The sequence below is a fragment of the Notamacropus eugenii genome, chromosome 1 (genome assembly GCF_028372415.1).
Source record: "Notamacropus eugenii isolate mMacEug1 chromosome 1, mMacEug1.pri_v2, whole genome shotgun sequence".
NCBI lineage: Eukaryota > Metazoa > Chordata > Mammalia > Diprotodontia > Macropodidae > Notamacropus > Notamacropus eugenii.
Window position 1 is genome coordinate 714556951 of NC_092872.1, and position 22755 is coordinate 714579705.

Here is a 22755-nt window from a genome sequence, read left to right on the forward strand (position 1 = left end):
AACTAGGATAGATCCCACTTACTTCGGGGCCTCTGAATCACAGGGTTTAGGGCTGCAACGGCAAAGGGGCCACCCTTTCAGGTGGAGTTTCAGACTTATCTCTGGGGCTTTTAGGATCTCTAAGCCTCAGAGGTGGAACAGTCCCTGGGTACACATGAAGGGACATCCCTGAGGCAAGGAGGCAAACATAAAAGGTCCTCTAAGGGCCCTACAAAATCCTATCAGACTATTTTTGTTCCAATCTCCTACCTCCAGAAAAATGAGGCCTGCCTACTTCTCTTTGGCTGGCTAGACTGTCTTCCTTCCTGGCTGGGGTTTTCCTGCAAGGCCTTGGATCTTGGAATTGGATAAGGCCCTGGGAAGTCAGGAGCAAGCCAGACACTTAGTATGCACTGCACAGCCGTTTGCAAAATGAATATAAAACACTTGTGTTTTCTCTTTGTGTGTGAGCGAGGGAAAGGGAGGAAGGTTACAAGAAAGCAATATTCTGCAGTAGCAGGAGTGCCTGCCATTGCCATGGTAACAGGCCGGGTGTTAGAAAGGCACATCAGCTGGGTCCCTCCATTCCAAAGTGGGGTGGCCATTAGCACAGTCAAAGGACCACTGACAACTGGGTACTAGAAACATTTGACAAAGCAGCTGGGGAAGCGCTTACGGAGGGGAGGAAAGGGCAAAGACTTCTTGGCCTTCTGGCCTTCCCATGGCTTAGGGAGCAAAACTAGGCTCTAGGACCAGCCGACCAAAGCAAATGCTCCTCTCTGAGTCAAAGTGGGGCAAAGTGAGCTAGGTTACTTCTCTAATCCCTTACAGGACCTCCCAAGAGATGAACCCTGATTTCCAAGGATACATCTACCAATCTGGGTGTTTTACTCTACTGTTCCTCCTCCATAACCAAGGTGGTACTACTTATGCCTACAGGGACATGCTGGACCAACTTTCACTGCCAAACCAGCAGGTGAGGAGGCCCTAGAAAGATCTTAAGAAATGAAGCCACAGCTAGGCACACAGTAGGTTCTTAATAAATACCTGAAAACTGACCTATCAGTTTAAGAAAGAGAAAGTGAGAGAGTCTTGAATTGAGGTACACAAAGGGTCCTGGTCCCCCCCACTCCCATTCTCTTATCTCTTTAAAAATTCCACCAGAGGATTTACAGATTGCTGCTGGAATCAATGACTTCCCTTCCAATTTCCCAGTGATCAAGTTCAATACTAGTAAGCTGCTCAGGCCCTACAGCTTACCCATCCAGTTTCATGGGCCTACGGAAGAGCTAGCTCCCTCTTTACTCTGGAAGTTAGCTCACTTGACAATGAACTGCGCCTGTTGGGTCTAGCCAAGGTGATGACTTAGGAGCGTACTGAGAGATGTCTTTGGGGTCAGATCGAAGGAAGGACTGTCAGGCTAAGGTTGGAGGTTAAGCCCTACTTGGTGCAAATTCCCAGAGGATTCCAGGAGTGGTTGGACAGGAGATCTGAGCCGCTCTCAGATCTAGGGGAAGTCACATCACTTAGGTCAAGCTGAGCCACTTAGCACCACAGTAGTTAGAGAACACAAATGCTCCAGAGGAAATCACAGTCAATCCACTGGGTGGATTAGGACACAGAAAGCTCTGAGTCTGAAGTCTCTGACTGCAAAAGGTAATTTCTGCAGTTTAATAAGAATAGGAATAATCCAGGCAGCTGGGAAGCTTATCCTAAAGATACCTGGGTACCCTGCTCCCCCCACCAACTGTCCTCAAAGGAGGAGAGACTCTTTTCTTTCCCAGGAAAGATAGCAGGGACTCTGAGTCAAGGAAAAACCAGCTTGGAATGCCTGCCCTCCTGAGAAGGCTCTGAAGGAATGCATTCCCATCTGGTACCAGGGGCTGGAGGCCTCAGCCCTGGTTACCCAAAACAAACAGGCCATCACAGATGGCAGAAATCAGACCCCCAGGCTCTCACCATCCATCAGGGCAGCCAGGAAGGATGATGCTCAGAAAACCTTGTGCATACAATCTGGGTCCCAGCAACCCAGCCCAAGCATCCACTCAAGAGCTTCCATTCCCATCCATGCTAAGGAACAAAACCCCACAAAGACAAAGTCTAGATTTCAGGGGATAAAAGGGGCTAGATTTCTTGGGTTTAGGTGGAACTGATTTTGTTTCAAATCCAGGAAGACACAATACTATAGGGATTCTCAACCTTTTTCTGTATCATGGACCCCTCTGACAACAGTCTGGATAAATTGGTGGAGCCCTCTGAAAAGAAAGTTTTAAATGCATGAAAGACAGGTTTACAAAGGAAAGCCATTATATTGAAATATACTTATATCAAAATAGTTCAAAACCAAAGCCAAAAGGCCTCAGGCTAAGAGGTCTCATTCATTTATTGTGCTTTAATTCACTGGTGTCTGACTTCAAACACACGCTGAGATGTGGATCCGAGGGTTGTTTTTGTTCAACATTCACTTCTGAAAGCCTTTCCTGAACACCACACATGTAATGGGCACTTAATATTTGTTATGCAATGCCTGTTAACTAATGATGGAAGGAGTAAACACAGGACTCTGGGGGCCATACTAGCAACCATCTATCTTCAGAAAGGAAGAAGAAAAAAGGAAAGCAGGCTGTGTTTAAAGCCGCATGTAACCCAGATCACACTGCTCTGCCTCTTGCCTCCCTCAGGTCTTTTCCTGCTGGTTCAGGGCACTGCTTATTTGCATCATCCTAGGCTATTACTCTGGGAACTAGGGGGGTATACTCATAGGATTATCAATTCACTGTGTGTGCAGGAAACAAATGGGGAAGAGGTCTGCTGTGCCAACTGCAGTGTATAGCTGTGTACATAACACCAGCTATATATAGGTTACTAGGCAGCTGGTTGAGTGGAGAGGCCATTCTGTCTCCTGGGCACCCATCACATGGTTACCAGGAGAAAATACAAGACTCTGGGCTCTCTGGGCTCCCAATGCTATGGCAATGTCCGTACACAATCCTGAGGAAAGTGGGCTCTTAGCCAAACTCTGGCCTCATCTGCTCTGGCTGGGGTGGTGTCTATTGGGGGAGAACCTGTTCTCAGACAGGCGTGGGTGCTGAGCAGGATGCCCCAGGTTGCGCTGCTGCTTCAGCCAGGAGGGCTTCTCCTGGTCGGCCATGTGTGGTTCCCAGGCACTGGGGCCAGGGAGCGGCCTGGCTCTATCCACAGCAGGAAGTTGCCCAAGAAATTCATGCCAATTCGGCTTTTAGCCAATCTCAAGAGAAAGAAAAAAAAAACCCCAATACACAACTTGGAAGAAATTCTGGTTTCTAAAAAGAAACCACAAGCACGCACACAGAGCAACTTACAGGACAGCAAGGGAAAATGTGAGTGGGGTGCTATGGGCTGCAGACAGATGTAAAAGCTGAGAAGACAGCAGTAATCAAAGCTGGTGCTGCTGGATGGTCATTGGAAGGGCGCTGGAAACATGGCAGCTCCTCAGGCCAAAGATTCAGAAAGAACATTGCTACTGTTCAATTCTTATTTCAAGTCAGCTGAGAGGGTTCTATTTTAGGGGACCAAGTTCTGGTCACCTGCCAAATCATGGCCTCGACTGGAGCAAAGATGGATCCACTGTTTGGGAGAGATTTCTGACACTGAGATGTGGGGTCCTTCTGGCTCCAGATGCTGATCACACGGCAACCCTGAGAGTGAGCTTTCAGGTCTGGCAGTCTTCTGACCCCCCAGAAAATTCATGCCTTTAGCATGAGGAAAGGGAGTTCTCTCAAGCATCACTTCTAGAGTCTGCTACAACTGTTTCTCCCTCACTTGAGGCCAGGAAAGGTGCAGGCCACCTTGCCCCTATGTCCCCCATGTCCGTTGGTGTAGTCAGGCTCTGGCCTCTCTGGTTGACAGCTCATAATGCTTCCGGTCTGAGATTCCCCCAGGACAGTCCTTGGCTGAAAACCTTCAATGGAGCTGCTGAAGGCAGCTTGGGTCAAGAGGAAGAGCACTGTTCTGGAGCCGGAGGACTTGGGCTTTAATTCTGCCTCTGACACGTCTTCCCTGGGCAAACAGTGAAGCTGCCTGGGTCTCAGTTTCCTCATGTGCAAAATGAGGGGGATGAGAGAGCCTTCGAGGTCCCTTCTAAATCTAGATCTTGGATGTCATGCTCTTTAGCCTGGGAGTCAAGGCCTGCCATCATCTCGTGCTGCCCTTCCTCGTCTCACCCTCGTCTTTTTCAAGTACTTTGTAAATAGCAAAATGGGCCTAGTGGGTAGCTCCCACAGATGGAGATGTGCCCTGCTGTAGCTCTGTCCACGCTGCTCCCTATATCTGTAATGCCCACACCTTTCCTCTCCATCTGTTCATTACAAGCCAGCCAAAATGTGGTCCCCCATTCCAAGAAGTCTTCCTTTATTTTTCTAGTTCTAAAATCTTTTGTCCTCAAACCTTGAAGAACATTAGGGACAGCCAGGTGGCCCAATAGAACCTTGAACCTAGAGTCAGAAGACCTGACTTTAAAAATCCGCTTCAGACTCGAGCTGCAGGACTCTCAGGCTCAGTTTCCTCATCTGTAAATAGCACCTACCTCTGAGGGTTGTGGTTAGGATCAAATGATCCTAACGTGGTGCTCTGCAAACCTTACAGTGCTTTATAAATGCTTGCTGCTCTTACTTTCCCACACTCATTCCCCATTTTTGTTAGTTATTTGTATATGTGTCATCTTACCCTTTCCACCAATTGTGAGCTTTCCTAAGGACAAGGTGCACATCTAACTTCTCTTTGTATATACAAACTGTTCTGCACATGGCAGGAATTTATTACATTTGCAGAGCAGAGTTAGTAGCTCAGCCATCCACAAACCTGTCCTACATTAGTCAGAATAAATAAAAATAAAGATAACCCTCTGGATCTTATCCTCTCACCAACTGCTGATTTGGGATGAAAGCATCAGGACTGGCCCAACCAATAGTGAAATGTGACTGCCACTCATATTTTGAACCAAGATATGGAAACACCACAGGAAAAACCTTATGTCAGAGGGCCTGGAGGTCTCATGAACAAGGACTTGCACGCCCTATTTTCGGGTCTGACTCCAAGGACAGAAGTCCTCTCTGGCCCCCTGGTGGTGACTGCCTGTCAGATGCTTGCCTCCATGACCCCCAGGGTGGTTGGGAATCTGAGCACATCCCAGGCAGAGGGGCTCTGGCTATTCACTGGGAGGAAGGCTACTGGGCTGTGACTGGAATATAGTTTTCTTCTCTTGCTTACTGGCTTTCTTTTTCCTCCTCCCTCCCTTCCCTTTAACCCCCATTCCCTTCTCTGAATTTCTTTCAGAATGCAATGGAAGGGGAAAAACAGAACCCCCCAAAGGAAGTTTCAGGGAGAGCCAAGAATGAGCAAATGTGTCCAGTTTTCTGGCTGGACCCCAATCAAGACATGTTGTGAAAGTAAATGTGTATTCTTCATTTAATGAAGTCAAAGCTGATGGTCCCTGATTTCCCTTCCCGTGAATGAGGCGGTGGTGACTTCTCAGTGCCCCCTTCATTGTCTGTGGAGACAGAGGGCAGGAGGTTCTTGGCTACTGAGTGCCATCCTCTCAGCTCTCCATAGCTGTCCAGAAAAGGCGGTATGGGCCGGGTGAGAGAACCTGGGCCTGGAGTGTGGAAGAGCTGCATTTGCTTCTTGTCTCTGACTAGCTTGGTGACCTGGGAACTCTGCAGAGCTGGCTATCTCATCCAGAAAATGGGGCTGATAATACCTCGAGAGCATTGAATATGAGCTGTCACATGTCTTCACTTCAGCTGAGTCTAAAGGAATCTGGAAGATCTGAAGGTGGTGAGGGTGAGGGGAGAAAAGAGTAAGTGGACATTTAGAATACATATTGGAGGGAGAATGGAGAAAAACCCCAGCAAGGGAGAACCGTGTTCTAGGGAGGTAGAAAAGATTCCATGAAAAGCAGGGGGCAGGATGACTGACCAGGGAAGCACAGAGGGGATGAGTGACAGACAAGTGACAGCCCAGAGCCCCCTCCACACACCAAGGGCACTGGGTTTTCCTGAAGATATTTTATGAAGAGACACTTGTTACTCCACCCCAAAGTTAAAACTATGCAGCCCCACACCAATACCCTAAATGAGGAGAATGGGATGAAAGAAGACAGGAAGGCTGCTGGCCCCCAAATGGACAAGGTCTGTGCATTCAAAATTACTGAGCTTGCCCTGCCATGGGGAGGAATGGTAAAATGAGGGCTACCCAGAAAACACTAACAAGGCCACAAAGGCACGATAGCATCTCAGGAGCTTCTTCCTGAGGCCCAAGTCCAGTGCCACAGTGCCTTTCTTACTGAGGAATGAGCAAGGGAAGCCAGATTTGAGGGATGTATACCAGAGGGTGCCTTAGACAGGAACAAAAAAGGGCTCTGGAGTGACTTCAATGTTGGGTAAGGGACTCCCCCAAGCTGGGATAGATTCCTCACCCCCTGCAGCTATTATACTTCTCCTGGTAAACATGGTAGAGACCACTTCTCTCTGCTGCAAACACCTGTATGTAAACACATCTTCAAATGCACTAACTACTACACCTTACGTTGATCACAAGAGAGGATGTAGCCTGGTTTTGGACAGCTAACCTTCTAACATATCCTAGCCATAAGTTCAACCATCCTGAAACAAGCCTAGTAATCAAATGGGAGTTGAGACTGGTCACTGACTAGAACCTCTCCAAGGATCAGGCAGAAAACACTGAATGAGCTTGTAAGAGATGAGTGAAGACAACACGACTATTATGGAAGTCATTTGCAAAACTACAGAGATATGGCCTATGTCGAATTGCTTGCCTTCCCAAAGGGGATGGGTAGAGAGGGAGGGAGGAAGACAAGTTGGAACTCAAAGTTTTAGGAACAACTGTTGAGTATTGTTCTTGCATACAACTAGGAAATAAGAAATACAGGTAATGGGGTATAGAAATTTATCTTGCCCTACAGGACTAAAAGAGAAGATGTGGATAAGGGAAGGGAGGGGATGTTAGAAGGGAGGGCAGATTGGTGATAGGGGTAATTGCTTGGTGTTTTGGGGTGAGGGAAGGGGAGAAATGGGGAGAAAATTTGGAACCCAAAATTTTGTGGAAATGAATGTTGAAAACTTAAATAAATTTAAGTACAAAAAAAAAAAAAAAGAGAGATGAGTGAAGAGAGGGTCTCTGGACCCTTCCTGGCCACACAATAGGGTCTCCTCCTGGCCTGGGGCCCTGGGCAGAAGTCCTCAGAGAATTCAGCCCTTAGGCCTAGCTGATCAGCACACTGGACAAGAGCGCTAAGGTTCCTTGGGCAGGGAACCGAGAATAGGGATTTGGTTTTTGAGGGGCCATTCATGCAGTTGATAAAAGATGAGTAAGGAAAGTAAAAGATTTTGAGTTGAGAAAATGGGACCTGACTCCCACTTTGGGAAATGAAAAGAAGTGATCCTTACTCCTCAAGTCTTACAAGGTGTTCAAGAGTGCTGACAGTATTACAACGGCTATTTTCATAACCTAACCAATAAAGCTGCTTGTTTTCTTTTTAGTGAAGTCTTGGCCCATCTCTCCTTCCCTGGCACCTGGCAGCACAGTATGGCATCCCTGGCCTTTTCCTTGTGAGCAAGATTCTATTCCCTTTTTCATTTTTCTGTTCCATTTCCCCAGGGAACCCAGACCAAAGAATCAAGAAAAAAAAATTCTGCCTCCCAGAAGGAAACTATTCCTCAAAGAGAGGAGCTGCCCTTCCGGCTAAGGGCCTGGGAGCTATAATCTGACACCAAATTAATTCAAAAAGTATCTCCCAGGACCCTACAATATGTCTTTTCTCTTAAATATTGGCTTTGAGTCATTTTTGGCATGAAAACTGTGACCTTAAGTAGGAAATTCATCATGGAGGAGATTCAGCTTTGTTACTCCCACCTCATTAGTCCCCTTAGCTGCTTCTGCCCCTGACTGCAGGGCTGGAGAGATGAGCAAAAGTCTCCCTTTATAGAGAGCGCCAAATGCCAGCCATCTTTCCATTTACCACCAGGTGTTCTGCTTGGCTTTGACTCCACTGACATCTTCATCACGCCCCTGCTTTGGGACACCCTCTGGTCCTGGCCTCCTTCCGCTTTAACTTGTGTATTGTCTAGGAGTCAGCTTCTAGAGGGCAGGGCCTATCTTTTTCTCTTTTGTATCCCCAGTTCTTAGCACAGTGCCTGCACACAGTAGGTGCTTAATATATGTTTATCATATTGTATTGTGGCAGTTTTATGGTCTTTATACAGTTCATAAATAAAAAGCCATGACCTCTATTTTAGCCATTTGTAGTTCTTTCAGGCTCCTGTCCTTGCTGAGGTTTCTAAGAGTTTGGGAGTCCACCTAACAGCATGGCTGACAGGTTTTCTCAGCTTCACTGCATAACAAGGCATAGCAGGGCAATCTCTTTTCTGATCTGCCCAGTTGGCTTGAGGTGGAATTCTCAAGTTTCATTTTTGAATTAAAAAAAGAAGGGTGATAAGAGGAAGTCAGGGGTTTTGGGGGATTGTGAAGGTCAGAGCTCCCTCTTCTTTCCCTCTTTTCAGTATGCAGGGCTCCTAGCTAGCTGAGCACCCTCTAACTCAGCAGGAGGAAGTGTGCAATGAAGGCCTACATGAAAAGTGAGCTGCTGCTAAAAAAGGCTGCTCAGTTCTGCAGCTGGACCAGACAGTACAGTTCACACTGTGTGTGAGCTGCCTAGGCTGGTAGAGTCAGCAGCTCCGATTAAGAGGCACACAGGAAACTGAAGGGGAGGGTCTGATGGGGTGATGGAGAGAACAAAGGGTGGGGAAGCTGGTAATCTAGGTCCCTGCAGACTCTGACCCTCACCAATTTTTCTGTGAAAGGGGAGACTAAATCCAAATTCATTCTATCTGCTACGCACAGATTCAATAAGATTGTCTATTCTCCACAGACAGTTGAGATAGCAGTGCCTGGCTCACTTCCTGGTTATTGTTGGAATTAGTGGAAATGGGCTGTTAGGGCAGGAGGATTTAGGACAGATGTGCATTAGACCTTCCTGACTGCAAGGAGTTACTAATGTAGTGAAGCTGTGAAAGAAAAGTGATGACCAGAAGCTGCCAGGGATGTTATTGAGGGAATTCCTAAGATGGTGGGAATTTAGATCAAGTGACTTTCTCAGGTCCCTTCCAACTTTAAGATCCTAAGATCTGAGACAGTGGAAGACAGGGGGTTCAGGAGGTGCCCAGAGGCCTCTTCCAGCCTCATCATTAACTCCCTTCAGGGTTTAGAACTGTACAAAAGGCACAGGTCCTGACTTCCAGCAACTCACACTTTTGTAGCAACAATCCAGCACATGCACTATTAATGCTATACTAATATGAAGCACCTAATATGTGCAAAGCCACTAGACTCCTATTCAACTAGGCAGCCAATGACAGGTATCTTTGGGTGGGTAGAAAAGCAAGACTAGTTCTTAAACACAAGCCCCCACCCCCAGCAGCTGCCCATATGCTCTCTGCCTTTGATACTACTGAAATCTAAATCAGCTTTTCACTTTAAAACAGGCCATTGGGAGAAGATTCTGGGAGGATGGCAGAATAAGACAGAAAATACTGGGCTCTCCAAAATTCTGCTACAAACAAGGCAGAACATTACCTCCAAGTGAATTCTGAGTGGCAGATCAACCACAGTTCAGCTGCAGCAGTGGGTGAGGAGGAATAAGCCCAGACCCAGCGAGTATGGTAGCAGAGGACAGCAGGCTTTGTTGACTGTAGGCATTTGTCAGAAAGCAGAGTACCCGGATTTTGGTTCCAGGGCACAGGGGTGAGCTGAAGCTTGCAGTCACGGTAAAGATCTGAGGGAGCAAGAGTGTTGGTGGTGACAGTGTGGCTTGGGGTCCTTGCTCAGGGGCGGAGAGGAGAGCCTGGCAGGGTCCCCAGACGGTGCTCAGAAAACAACAGTATGAAAAACCTGAAGCCTGAAGAATCACCCTCCCCACACCTAGGGACTAGAACCTGGCTGTAATAATAAGCCACTGAAAAAGTGAGTAAGCAAAGGAGAAAGAATCCAACCACAGATAACTACTATGGGGAGGAAGAAGATCTGGGTTCATATTCAGAGGACAGTGAAGTTAAAAAAAAGTCACTCCTACTTCAAAGAAAAATGTCAAATAGTCACAAGCCCAAAAAGAGTTCTTGGAAGAGCTTAAAAAGGACTTTAATAATCAGAGGGGTTATGGGAAAAAAATAAGAGTGATCCAAGAAAATTATGAAAATAAAATCAACAAATTGGAAAAAGAGATCCAAAAACTTAAGAAAAAAAATTAACTCCTCAAAAACTAGAATTGGGCAAGGGGAAGGTAAGGACATTATAAGACACCAAGAGATAAGAAAACAAAATCAAGAGAATGAACAATACAAGAGAATGTGAAAAGCTCATTTAAAAAACAACTGAGGATAGTACAGTGGATCAAAAACCAGATTCTACAATATGTTGCTTATATAAGACTTGAAGCAGAAAGACACACATACAGTAAAGTAAGGGGCTGGAATGCTTCAGCTGAAGTGTTAAAAAAAAAAAAAAAGGCAGGGGTAGCAGTCCTGATCCTTAGACAAAGTAAAAGCAAAACCAGACCTAACTGAAAGAGATAAGGACAGAAACTACATCTTGCTAAAAGGTACCATAGACAATGAAGTAATCAAATTAGAATAGTAAGGAATAGTCTACCTGTCAGATCTATGGAGAGGGTGATATTCATGACTAAACAAGAGACAGAGAGCATTACAAAATGTAGAATAGATCATTTTGATCATACTAAATTGAAAGGCTTTTGTACAAACAAAACCAATGCAACCAAAATTAGAAGGAAAGCAGAAAGTTTGGAAACAATGTTAAAATAACAAGTATCTCTGATAAAGGTCTCATTTCTCAAATATATAGAAAGCTGAGTCAAATTCATAAGAATACAAGTCATTCCCCAACTGATAAATGGTCAAAGGATATGAACATTTTCAGATGAAGAAATCAAAGAATATGAAGAAATGCTCTAATTCACATTTGATTAGAGAAATGTAAATTAAAATAACTCTAACCTTACACTTATAACCTTACATCAATCAGATTAGCTAATGTAACAAAAAGGGAAAACGACAAACTTTGAAGAGCATGTGGGAAAACCAACAGTGCACCAATGCACTGTTGGTAAAGTTGTGAATGGTTCCAACCATTCTGGAGAGCAATTTGGAACCATGCCCAAAGGGCAACCAAACTATGTATATACCCTTTGATCCAGTAATAACCACTACTAGGTCTACATTCCAAAGAGATTATAAAAAAAGGAAAAGGACCTACGTGTGCAAAAATATTTACAGCAACTCTTTCTGTGGTGGCAAAATATTGGAAATTGAGGGGATGTCCATCAATTAGAACGAACTGTGATATATGAATATAATGGAATACTATTGTGCAATAAGAAATGATGAACAGGCAGATTTTCTAAAAACCTGAAAAGACTTATACAAAACTGACAGAAAGTGAAATGAACAGATCCAGGAAAACATTGTACACAGTATCAATAACACTGTGTGATGATCAATTATGAATGACTCAGCTCTTCTCAGTAACACAATGATCCAAGAAAAGTAAAAAGGACTCATGAAGGAAAATGCTATCCATATACAGAAAAAGAACTGATGGACTTTGAATACAGATCAAAGCATTTTTTTCACTTTATTTTTTTTTTGAGTCCCCCTTTTAACATGTTTCGTCTTCCACAACTATGATGAATATGGAAATATGTTTTGCATGATAGCACATGTGTAAACTATTTCAAGCTGCCTACCATTTTCAGAATAGGGGAGGAAAGGGAGGGAGAAAAATTTCGAACTCAAAATCTTGTAATTTTCTTGATATGTGACTGGGGAAAAATAACATTTAAAGCAAAAAGAAAAAGAAAAAAGAACAACAATTGATCTGGAGGTGAGATTGAGGAGAGATAATATAAGAATTGTCAAACTACCTGAAAATTATGGTCAAAATAACAGTCTAGATACTTTATAACAAGAAATTATTTTAAGGAAAATTTCCTCCAAGTCCTAGAACAAGAAGGTAAAACAGAAACAAAAAAATCTGCCACCACCTGAAAGAGATCCTAAGATGAAAACTCCTGGGAACATCACATCCAAGTTCCAAAGTTCCCAGGTCAAGTAGAAAACACAAGCAACAAGAAAAAAATACTGTAGAACTACAGTCAAGATAACATAAGATCGAGCAGCTTTTACATAAAAGACAGAAGGACTTGAAACATTATATTTCAAAGAGCAAAGGATCTGGGTTTGCAACCAAGAATAACTTGCTCAGCAAAGCTGAGTATAATCCTGAATGGAAAAAAAAGAACATTTAATGAACTGAATAACGTTCAAGTATTTGTAACAAAATGATCAGAACTCAATGGAAAATTTGACATATAAGATCCAGCAGGAACATAAATCCAATTATAATTAAAGACCAACTATAATGCACTCAATAATGCCAAACTTTTTACATCTTATATGGGAAAATGTTACCTGTACTCTTTAAGAATGTTATCATTACTTGGGTAATACATACATAGATAAAAAGCTTGAGGTTGAGTATAACTGGACTACTCTAAAAAATAAAATTGAGCAGGGAGAGGTAAAATGGAGCAATTATCTCATACGAATAAGGCATGAATGGAAGAATGGTTACAATGGAAGAAGGTAGAGGTGGAGGGCTGGTAATGCTGAAACTTTATTCTCATTAGAACTGAGCTAAAGAAGGAAAAATATATACATCCAGAAGGGTATAAAAATCTTCTCAATTTATAAAGAAATAAGAGAGTGAGGGGGACGTATAAGCGAGAGATTCTGGAGGGTAGGTAGATTAAGGAACAGAAGGGCAAGGGGAGAGGATAAGGGAGGTATTTTTAAAAAAGGGTAGAGATCAGAGAGGCAGAGACTAGAAGTAAATTAGACATCTGAAGAAGGATACAGTGAAAAGAGAGGGTGAGAAAGATAATAGTGAAGAAAAATAGGATGGAGGAAAATATACAACTAGTAATTATAACTCTGAATGTAAAAGGGATGAATTCACCCATAAAATGGAAATGGATAGGAGAATGGAATAAAAATTAGAATCAGACAATATTTTACAAGAAGCACATTTTAAAATGAGAGAGACACAGGGAGTTAAAATAAAGGCTGGAGTAGAATTTATTATGCTTCAGCTAAGATAATAAAAAAAAGCAGGGGTTGCAATCATGATCTCAGACATTTAACAAAGTTAAAGCTAAAACAGATTTAATTAAAAGAGATAAGCAGGGAAACATGAGGATAAAAGGACTAAAGAAAATGAAGCATTACCAGTAGTAAATCTATATGCACCAAATGCTATAGCATCTAAATTTTTAAAGGAAAAGTTAAATGAATTACAGATGGAAACAGAATAATTCTATAACAATGGGGAACTTTAAGCCTCCCCTCTCAGAATTAGATGAGTCAAAAATTTTTAAACTTAAATTTTTAAAAAATGAATGTTAAAAATTATCTTTATATGTAATTGAAAAAAATAAAATACTCTTTTAAAAAAAAAGAATCATCAGGACCAGATGGATTTACAAGTGAATTCTACCAAACATTTAAAGATCAACTAATTCAAATATTAAATAAATTATTTGCAACAGTAGGCATCCTACCAAGCCCATTTCATGAAACAAATATGGTACTGATACCTAAATCAGACAGAGTAAAAAGAGAAAGAAAATTATCGACCAACTTCATTAATGACTATGGATACAAAAATCCTAAATAAAATACTAAGTAGGAGACTACAACAATATATCACAAAGATTATATATTTGGAGCACACAGAATTTATACCAGGAATGGTTTAACATAAGGAAAACTATTAACATAATTGATGTCAATAACCAGAGTAACAAAAATCATATAATACCAATAGATACAGAAAAAGCTTTAATGCAATACGTCATTCCTATGAAAAACACTTGAAAGCATACATAATTAAGGATTTTTTTCTTAAATCGATAAAAAGCATTTATCTAAAACCAACAGCAAGCACTTTTTGTTCTAGGATAACCTAGAAGCCTTTCCAATAAGATCAGGAGTGAAACAAAGATGCCCATTATCAACAATATTATCCAACATCGTATTTGAAATGATAGCATTAAGAAAAAGAAACTGAAGGAAATCAGAATGGGTAATGAGGTAATAAAACTCTCTTTTTGCAGATACTTAGAAAATTCTAAAGATCCAACTAAAAAGTGAGTGGAAACAATAATTTCAGCAAAGTAACAAGATATAAAATAACCCCACATAAATCCTTAGCATTTCCATATATCATCAATAAAATACTGCAAGAATTGATGGTAAGAGATGTCCTATTTAAAATAATTGTAGATAATATAAAGTACCTGGGAGCATACCTACCAAAACAAACCCAGGAAGTACATGGACATAATTATAAAACACTTTTTATATACAGTCAGATTTAAATAACTAGAAAAATATTAATTGTTCATCATAGGTAGGCATAGCCAATATAATAAAAATCACAATTTTACCTAATCTATTTATTCAATGACATCCCACTTAAATTACCAAAAAAATTGTTTTACTGGGCTAGAAAAATAATAACAAAATTCATTTGAGAGAACAAAATGTCAGGATTATCAAAGGAATTAATGAAAAAAAGTAAAGGAAGGAAGTTTAGCAGTACCAGATCTTTATATTATAATGTAGTAATTATTAAAACTATCTGGTACTAGCTAAGAAATAGAAATGTAAATCAACAGAACAGAGTAGACATACAATACACAGTAGCAAATGATTATAGTAACCTTGTGTCTGACAAATGCAAAGATTTAAGCTTTTGGGATAAAAACTCACTATTCAGGAAAAATTGTTAGGAAAGCTGGACAGCAGTGAGGTAGAAATTGGGCTTAGATCAATATCTTATATCATTTACCAAAATACGGTCAAAATGGATACATGAATGTGTTATCAGACTTACAGACAGGAGAAAAATTTATGAATAAATAACAGATAGCACTGTGAGGTATAAAATGAATAATTTCTATCACATTAAATTAAAAAGGTTTTGTACAAATAAAACCAATGTAGCCCAGATTAGAAGGAAAGTAGAGAACTGGGAAAAAATTTTTTTATAGCCAGTCTCTGACAAGGGTCTTATATTTCAAACACATAAAGAACTCTGTCAAATTTTTAACAATATGAGTCATTCCCCGATTGATAAATGATCAAAGGATATGAATGGACAGTTTTTTTGATGATCAAAACCATACAAATTCATATGAAAAAATGCTCTAAATCATTATTGACTAGAGAAATGCAAATTAAAACAACTTTAAGATAATATCCTACACCTATCAGAATGGCTAAAATGATAGAAGACAAAACCAACAAATGTTGGAGTGGATGTAGAAAATTGGGACACCAATTCATCAGTGGTGGAACTGTGAACTGATCAAACCATTTTGGAGAGCAACCTGGAATTCTGCCCAAAGAGTTATTAAATTATTAGTACATAACCTTTGACCCGGCAATACCACTAGTAGGTCTGTTTCCCACAGTGATTAGGTAAAAAGAAAAAGAATTTATATGTTGTAAAATATTTATAGCAGCTCTCTTTGGGGCAGTAAAAAACTGGAAACTAAGGGGATGCCTATCAATTGGGGAATGGCTAAACAAGTTGAGGTATATGATTGTGATGTAATACTACTGTGCTATAAGAAATGATGAGCTGGTTGATTTTAGAAAAACATGGAAAGAGTTGCATGAAATAATGAAGAGTGAAACAAACAGAACCAAGAGAATGTTACACACGTTATTAAACCAAATCATTCTGAGTATTATAAATACTCAAATAAATTACAAAGGACTTTGAGGAAAGATGCTATCCACTTTCAGAGAAAGAACTGATAGACAGAAGCATGGTTTTACATACATACATACACACACACACACACACACACACAGTTTTGTATCTAATGGAAGCTAGGGTAGGATGGGGAGGGAGAGAGAAAAAACCCAACAACTGCACAGCAGAGAACAAAAGAAAACTTAGTAGGACGCACAGAAAAGCAGCTTTGAAAATGATGTGTGGTATTTATTACACAGTTTATTTAAAAAAGTGAACTGTGAAATGGAAATCATAGTTTTATATTAAAGCCTTTTTTTAGTGTTGTGCTGTATACATGGAAATGTTCTTTTTTGGGTCTTTATGTTCAAAATGAATAAAAAATTAAAAAGTAAAATAGCCAGTGGCTCTGTAGCTGATAGGAGGGTGTAAGGAAGGCCAAGAATGTTCACTGGACACCTGCCAATTCTTTTTGACAGAGGAGATTTTTCACATGAAGACTGAATGAAGGTGACTGTGGAGAAAGAGCCACTCACCCAGAAGAAGGAAAAAAAGGGAGCTGAGAACACTGGGGAAGGTTAGACCCAAAAGAACGCTTCACTCTACTCTGATGAACAAAAAAAATGGAGAAGTGAAAGGACGATGAGCATCAGGGGCTCAAAAACAGTGCTGCTCCACCATGGGACCCTCACTCTCTAAGACCTGTGTGGCGCCCATTCGACCTCTGTGTCACTTTCTCCATGTTCAGACTCTAATCTCTGCTTCTCCTCACCAGCACCACCCTGAGGAGAAAAACCCTCTTTCAATGGTTTAGCCTCTAGTTCAACATTAGGAAAACTATCAGCCTATGTGACCATATCAGTAACAAACCCAACAGAAATCATGATTATCTCAATAGACGCAGAAAAATCTTTTGACAAAATACAACACCCATTCCTAATAAAAACAGTGGAGAGCATAGGAATAAATGGAGCTTTCCTTAAAATGATAAGTAGTATCTATCTAAAACCATCAGTGAGCATTTTATGTAAAGGGCACAAGCTAGAAGTATTTCTAATAAGATCAGGGTGGAAACAAAAATGCCCATCATCACTCCTCTAATTAAATAATGTACTAGAAATGTTAGCTTTAGGATTAAGAAAAAGAAATTGAAGGAATCAGAATAGACACTGAAGAAATAAAACCATTAACTCTGCACATGACATGATGGTATACTTAAAGAATCCTAGAAAAACTACTTGAAATCACTAACAACTTCAGCAAAATTACAGGATATAAAATAAATTCACAAAAATCACTTGCACATATTACCAACAAAGCCTAGCATCAAGAGTTAGAAAGAGAAATTCCATGTAAAATAACTGCAGACAATGTAAAATACTTGAGAATCTACCTGCCAAGACAAACTCAGGAACCATATGAACACAATTACAAAACACTTTTCACATAAATGAAGTCAGATTTAAACAATTGGAAAAACATCAACTGTTCATAGGTAGGCTGAGCTAATATAATAAAAATGACAAATCTACCTAAATTAATTTATTTACTCAGTGCCATATCAGTCAAACGACCAAAATTTATTTTACAGACCTACAAAAAATAATGAAATTCATCTAGAAGAACAAAAGACCAAGAATATCAAGGGAATGAAAAAAAATACAAATGAAGGTGGCTGAGCCACACCAGATCTAAACTATGTTATAACGCAGCAGTTCTAAAAACTATTTGATACTGGCTAAGAAACTGAGCAGCAGATCAGTAGAAAAGATTCTTGTATACAATATACACAATAGTAAATGACTATCGTAATCTACTACTTGATAAAACTCCAAAACTCCAGCTTCTGGGAATAGAACCCAATATATAACAAAAACTGCTCAGAAAACTAGAAAGTAGTATGGCAGAAACTAGGTGCAGATCAACATCTCACAACATATACCAAGATAAGGTCAAAATGGGTACATGATTTAGACATAAAGGGTGCAACCATAAGCAAATTAGGAGAGCAGAGAATAGTTTACCTGTCAGGTCTATGGAGAAGGGAAGAATTTATGCTCAAACAAGAGAGAGAATTATGAAATGCAAAACAGATAATTTTGATTATATTAAAATAAAAGTTATGCACAACTCAAAGGTCCAGCCCTAACTCAAGTATAATTCTGGTCTCTAAAATTTCAGTTAGATCAAAAGAATATGGATAAACTTTCAGCAACGGGACTAAATGCTTGGAAAATAAGTCCAAAAAACATTTTCCTGAAAGATTACTGAAATTGGAGCAATTTAACCAGGAAGAAAAGATGAAAGGAAGCTTAATTCAGCTTGTAAAACATGAACAAATGGCAGCCAGTCACCTTCTATCACCTCTGAGGAAGGGCCAGAGGAGATAAAATAAAGTTCAGCCAATCACCTTCAAAGGTGCTGAAGTGACTTTCCTAAAGGTTAGGTCTGATCATGTCACCAGCCTACTCAAACTCTAGGGACTCCCTATTGCCTTTAGGACAGACTATAAACCCCACAGTTGGTCAAGTATTTAAAGCTCTTCACAGCCTTTCCAGCCTACACACACATCTTGCCCTTCCTCCAACTCTATGGCCTAGTCATTTTGGCCTACTTCCTGTTCCTCACATAAAACGTTTCTATTCCTTCCTAACTCCCATGGCCTACAATTTGTACCTGCTGGAATACTGGGTTTATTTCAAGACAGCTCAAGATCCTCTGCTAGCTGAAGCATTTCCTGACTCCTCCAGCTGCTGACCTCCCTCCCTATTACTCCTGTATTCTTTCTGTATATATTCGGTACATGTTTAAAAAGGCACGTATGTCTCCTTCATTAGAATATAAGCTCATTAAGGGTAGAGACTGTTTCACTCTCTGTTGTACCCTTTTTAATAAGCACAGTGATTGGCACATAGTGAGTCATTCATCAAAGCTTGTCGTAGATGAAAGAAGATTTGGAATCTTCCATGGCTCCTTTCCAAAATGGAGACACTTGGAAATATGGGATAGCTGAGGGGGTCCTACCTCAGTGCAGAGGGATTGAATAGATCAGTCAAGTTTCCCCTCAGCTCAAAGCTACACTTACCAAGAGTTTGGAAAGATAGAAAAACTAAATAAGGCCAGCCAGGACAAGTTACAGGAAGAACATCTAGCACCTAGTTGTGCCAAGGCTCTCCTCTGGTTATCAAGGGACTTAAATACTAAGAGAAGCTTGGCCCCCCCCCCCCAATTACCCCATTCTTTCTCTTCCCCTCTGTCTCTGTCCTGCAAAATCACCCTAGAGAGAAGCCTTCAATTCCTTCTGCGCCAGGGCACCAAGAGATAGACCCCAGAGCCTTGAAAACACTTGCAATTTCAGCAAACAAATTTCCATGGAAGCAATCTGAGAAAGCTGTTTAATGCACTGAATCTCCTCCTGAACCCCTCAAACACACACAAAAAACCAATTTCAAGGGAGAGAAAGCTGGATGGGATTAAAAACCTCATTTAAAAGACTCTGAAAACTCAGCTGTTTCCATTGGAGTGCTAGGAAAGGAATCAATCAGCAATATTCTTTTCCTTTTTGTATTCAAATGAGGGACCTGACTGTATTATGAGTCATTTCAGTCTGACAGGCCCTCTATCTGGGACTTGCAGGCTGCATACAGTGAAAGTTTGGGAGGAAGCGGGGGAAGGGAGAGAGCCAAGATCAGAGATTCTGAGTAGGAAAAAACCTTTGTATTTGTCTCCTCCAGGGCTTCTTACACTTTTTCCACTTGTGACCCCTTCGCGCTTCTTAAGCTGTGGGTCATGACCCCGCATGGGTCCACAGTTTGAGAAGCACTGGCTAATCCAACTATTCTACAGACAAAGACACTGAGGCCCAGAGATACTGAGGGACTTGCCCAAAGTCACATGGGTTGTAATGTCAGAGCCAGGACTGAAACCCAAGACCTTTGACTGTGAACCGAGCACGCATCCCGCTTGTCCTCCTATCATTTGGCTTTGGCCCCTTTCAGCCTGAATGATCACCGGTGACAGGGTAGAGAGGTAAAAGCATTCACCCACTAGGGAATCTGCCCTTCCCAATGGAGCTCCAGGTAGGGAAAATCAGGCTTAACCATAAAGGCCTGTGGAAAATCTGGGGATAAGCCTGGCACCTCCTTCCATGGGAATCTGTAAGATCCCTTGGCCCAGGACAGCCCTCCCACCTCCCGGACTCAGACAGGGCCTGGGCTGGTGGGTGTGTTTCATATGGCTTTTCCTTTGAAGTGCCCAGATGCCCCAAATATCCATGGACGTGCAGGGCACTATGTTCCACAGCTGCCCTTAAGCCAAGAAGAGAGGGGAAGAACATTTCAATTTGGAGAGGGAGAGAAGTCAAGGCTAATTCCATTAGTCCCAGTGAGGTACTGAAAAGTCATCAAGTATTTATTCAGTACCTACTATGTGTCAGGCACAGTGCTAAATGCTGGAGGTACAAGAAAGGCAACCCCCCACAAAGCATTATGCCCTGCTTTCAAGAGGTTCCTACTCTAAATGGAGGTAGGGTGGAGGGAATGACAATATGCAAACCATTGTACACACAGTATATTCTCAATATTCTCAGAAGTAAGGCATGGAGATTCAGGACTGTGAAAGCTTCTTGTTAAGACTTGCAAGAAACCAAAGGGCAGAGACCAGGAAGGAGAGAGTTCTAGGCTGTGCAGAACCAGGAACAGTGCCCCACATGCCTGAGGCCGCACTGCAGAACACAAGGAGGGCAGTGAGAAGACTGAAGAAGGAGGAAGCATCCCAGTTAGGAAGGGCTTTAAAAGCCAAACAAAGTATTTGACACTTGATCCTGAAAGTGAACTGGGAAGCAGCAACGTTTGTTAAATAGTGTAACACAAGGAGATCTGAGCCTTAAGAAGACTGACTTTGCAGCTAAGGACAGGCTAGAGAGTGGGAGACACCTCCCCCCCTCACCCCCAGCTCCACGCGACTGCAATCATCCAGGCTAAGGAAGGAGAGCCTGTACCGGTATGGAAGAGTGTTGGAGGAGAAATGGGTGCATATATAGGTGCTGCTGGGAACTTGGTAACAGCAGCTTGGATATGGCGGGGTAAGAGAGGAAAGCTGAGGTTGACACCTTAGCTGTGAGCAGGGGTAACTGGGAGAATGGTAATGCCCTCAACAGTAAGAGGGGAGGTTTTGGGGGGAAAGAGAGTGAGGTTAGTTTTGAGGCACTCAGTGTCTAAGAGGAAGTTAAAGATAGGAAACTGGAGGTCAGCAGAAAACTTGTACAGAGTCCAGGCCATCAGAATGTGCATTCTTATCTGAACCCTTGCTCCCTTCAGAGAAAGGCAAAACCAGCCCAAATAGAAGACTTCCCCAACCCAACTCTGGCATACACAGCCATCAGCAAGAGCTCAAGAAGTAGCGTGGCTACTGTTTCTCCCACTCATCTTATTATCAATAAGCATTTACAGAGCACCTATGTATCAGGCACTGGAGATACGAGATGATCGCTGCCCAAAATGAGCTTAGACTTTAATTCAAATGATTACCCTGTTCCATACAAAGACACTTATTATCAAGACTATTTTTATCTCTTCCCCATGAGCTAGCAAGTCTAAGACACCAAGCAAAGGAAGGCTTAAGCCAAAATATTCTAAGCCCCCAAACCCCCTCTAGAGATAGACAGTCATGTGAGAGCTCTTTTCCAGCAGGTCTTCCTCACTCACATACTACCTATGAAATGTTCAGAAAAGGCCTGAGAGAAGTGAGTCCTCCACCAGCAAGTCACTATTTATTTCTATGGCACAGAACACTCAATTGTTTTATTACTAAAAATGTTTTCTTTATTTTTTTTCCTTTATTATAAGGGATGGCACTCTGCAAAGGAATAGACAGTGGGAAATGTTAGATAATATTAAGAAACGGTATCAATAAAAGTTAATTTTTTTCTTAAAAGATGCCCATTCATTTGGTCAGATATCTCATACCCATGCTTCCTGGCATGGGTATGAGAATGGGGGAAAATGGACATATTAGCTTTCTCTTAATCCCAAGACTCCATATTAAAAGACAAGTAAAATCAAGAACTAGCGATATAACTTATTTAAGTCACCTTACCTCATCTGATTCATCTGACAAGGTCCGAAGTAGGATGGGAAAAAGGTTGTCTGTATGTCGGAACATCTGGAAAAAAACAAAACAAAACATATTCCTAATTTACCTGAAGTTTAATATCTGCAAAAGAGTAGTTCCAGTTTCATTACTTTAGAAGTCTTTTATCTCAGTTTTATGAAGAAGAAAAGGATTTTTACAGAAGAAAAGTGCGATAATTCCTAATTATTGTAGTCAGTTTAGGAAAAGCGGGGTAAAACTTCGTTGTGGTATAAAGAAATTATATATCTGTAATTTTTTTGTAGTGTAACAAAATTATCTTGGTAAAAAATCACATTTTGGTGTAATGCTAAAATATATTAAGGTTAACAGTAAAAAATGGTGATCCATATTTTATTATTTAACCAAAAATATTACTCTTCAATAATGCATCTTACCAAAAATAGCATTCAAGTAAATTTGCTAGTACAATCTGGAGATAAATCATATTGGTTTAACTTTTGGTAGAACTTATACAAGTTGCATAAAATTTCCTTCTCACTTAGCTGCACTAAATAACACTATATATCATACATATATGTTATCTGGAGTATTTATTTTAAGATTTTAGAATTGTTTGTGAAGTCATGTCTGATGTACGACTAAAAGTCACCTGGCAAGTAGCACGTCTTTCCAAGGGCATATTTATCACTTTTACAAGATCCCAATGACGTGTGCTTCCATCTTCTCAAGCACTCGGCACACAGTAGCCACTGAAATGCTTTTTGAATGATTTAAAAGAATGGAAAGAGGGAT

At 41.2% G+C, this 22755-nt stretch overlaps 1 protein-coding gene across 4 annotated transcripts in view; it reads right to left on the reverse strand.

The window, feature by feature from the left end:
• The window catches only part of VAC14 (VAC14 component of PIKFYVE complex), a 131879-nt gene that overhangs the window by 73399 nt on the left and 35725 nt on the right, over window positions 1-22755 (reverse strand). For all 4 annotated transcript variants that reach the window (XR_011972957.1, XM_072636586.1, XM_072636587.1 and 1 more), the window contains exon 12: window positions 21967-22032. Coding sequence is in view for 3 of the 4 variants with exons in the window: in XM_072636586.1 (XP_072492687.1) it covers window positions 21967-22032 (66 nt within the window). In the remaining variant the exon portion in view is untranslated. The remainder of the gene's footprint in view (window positions 1-21966; window positions 22033-22755) is intronic.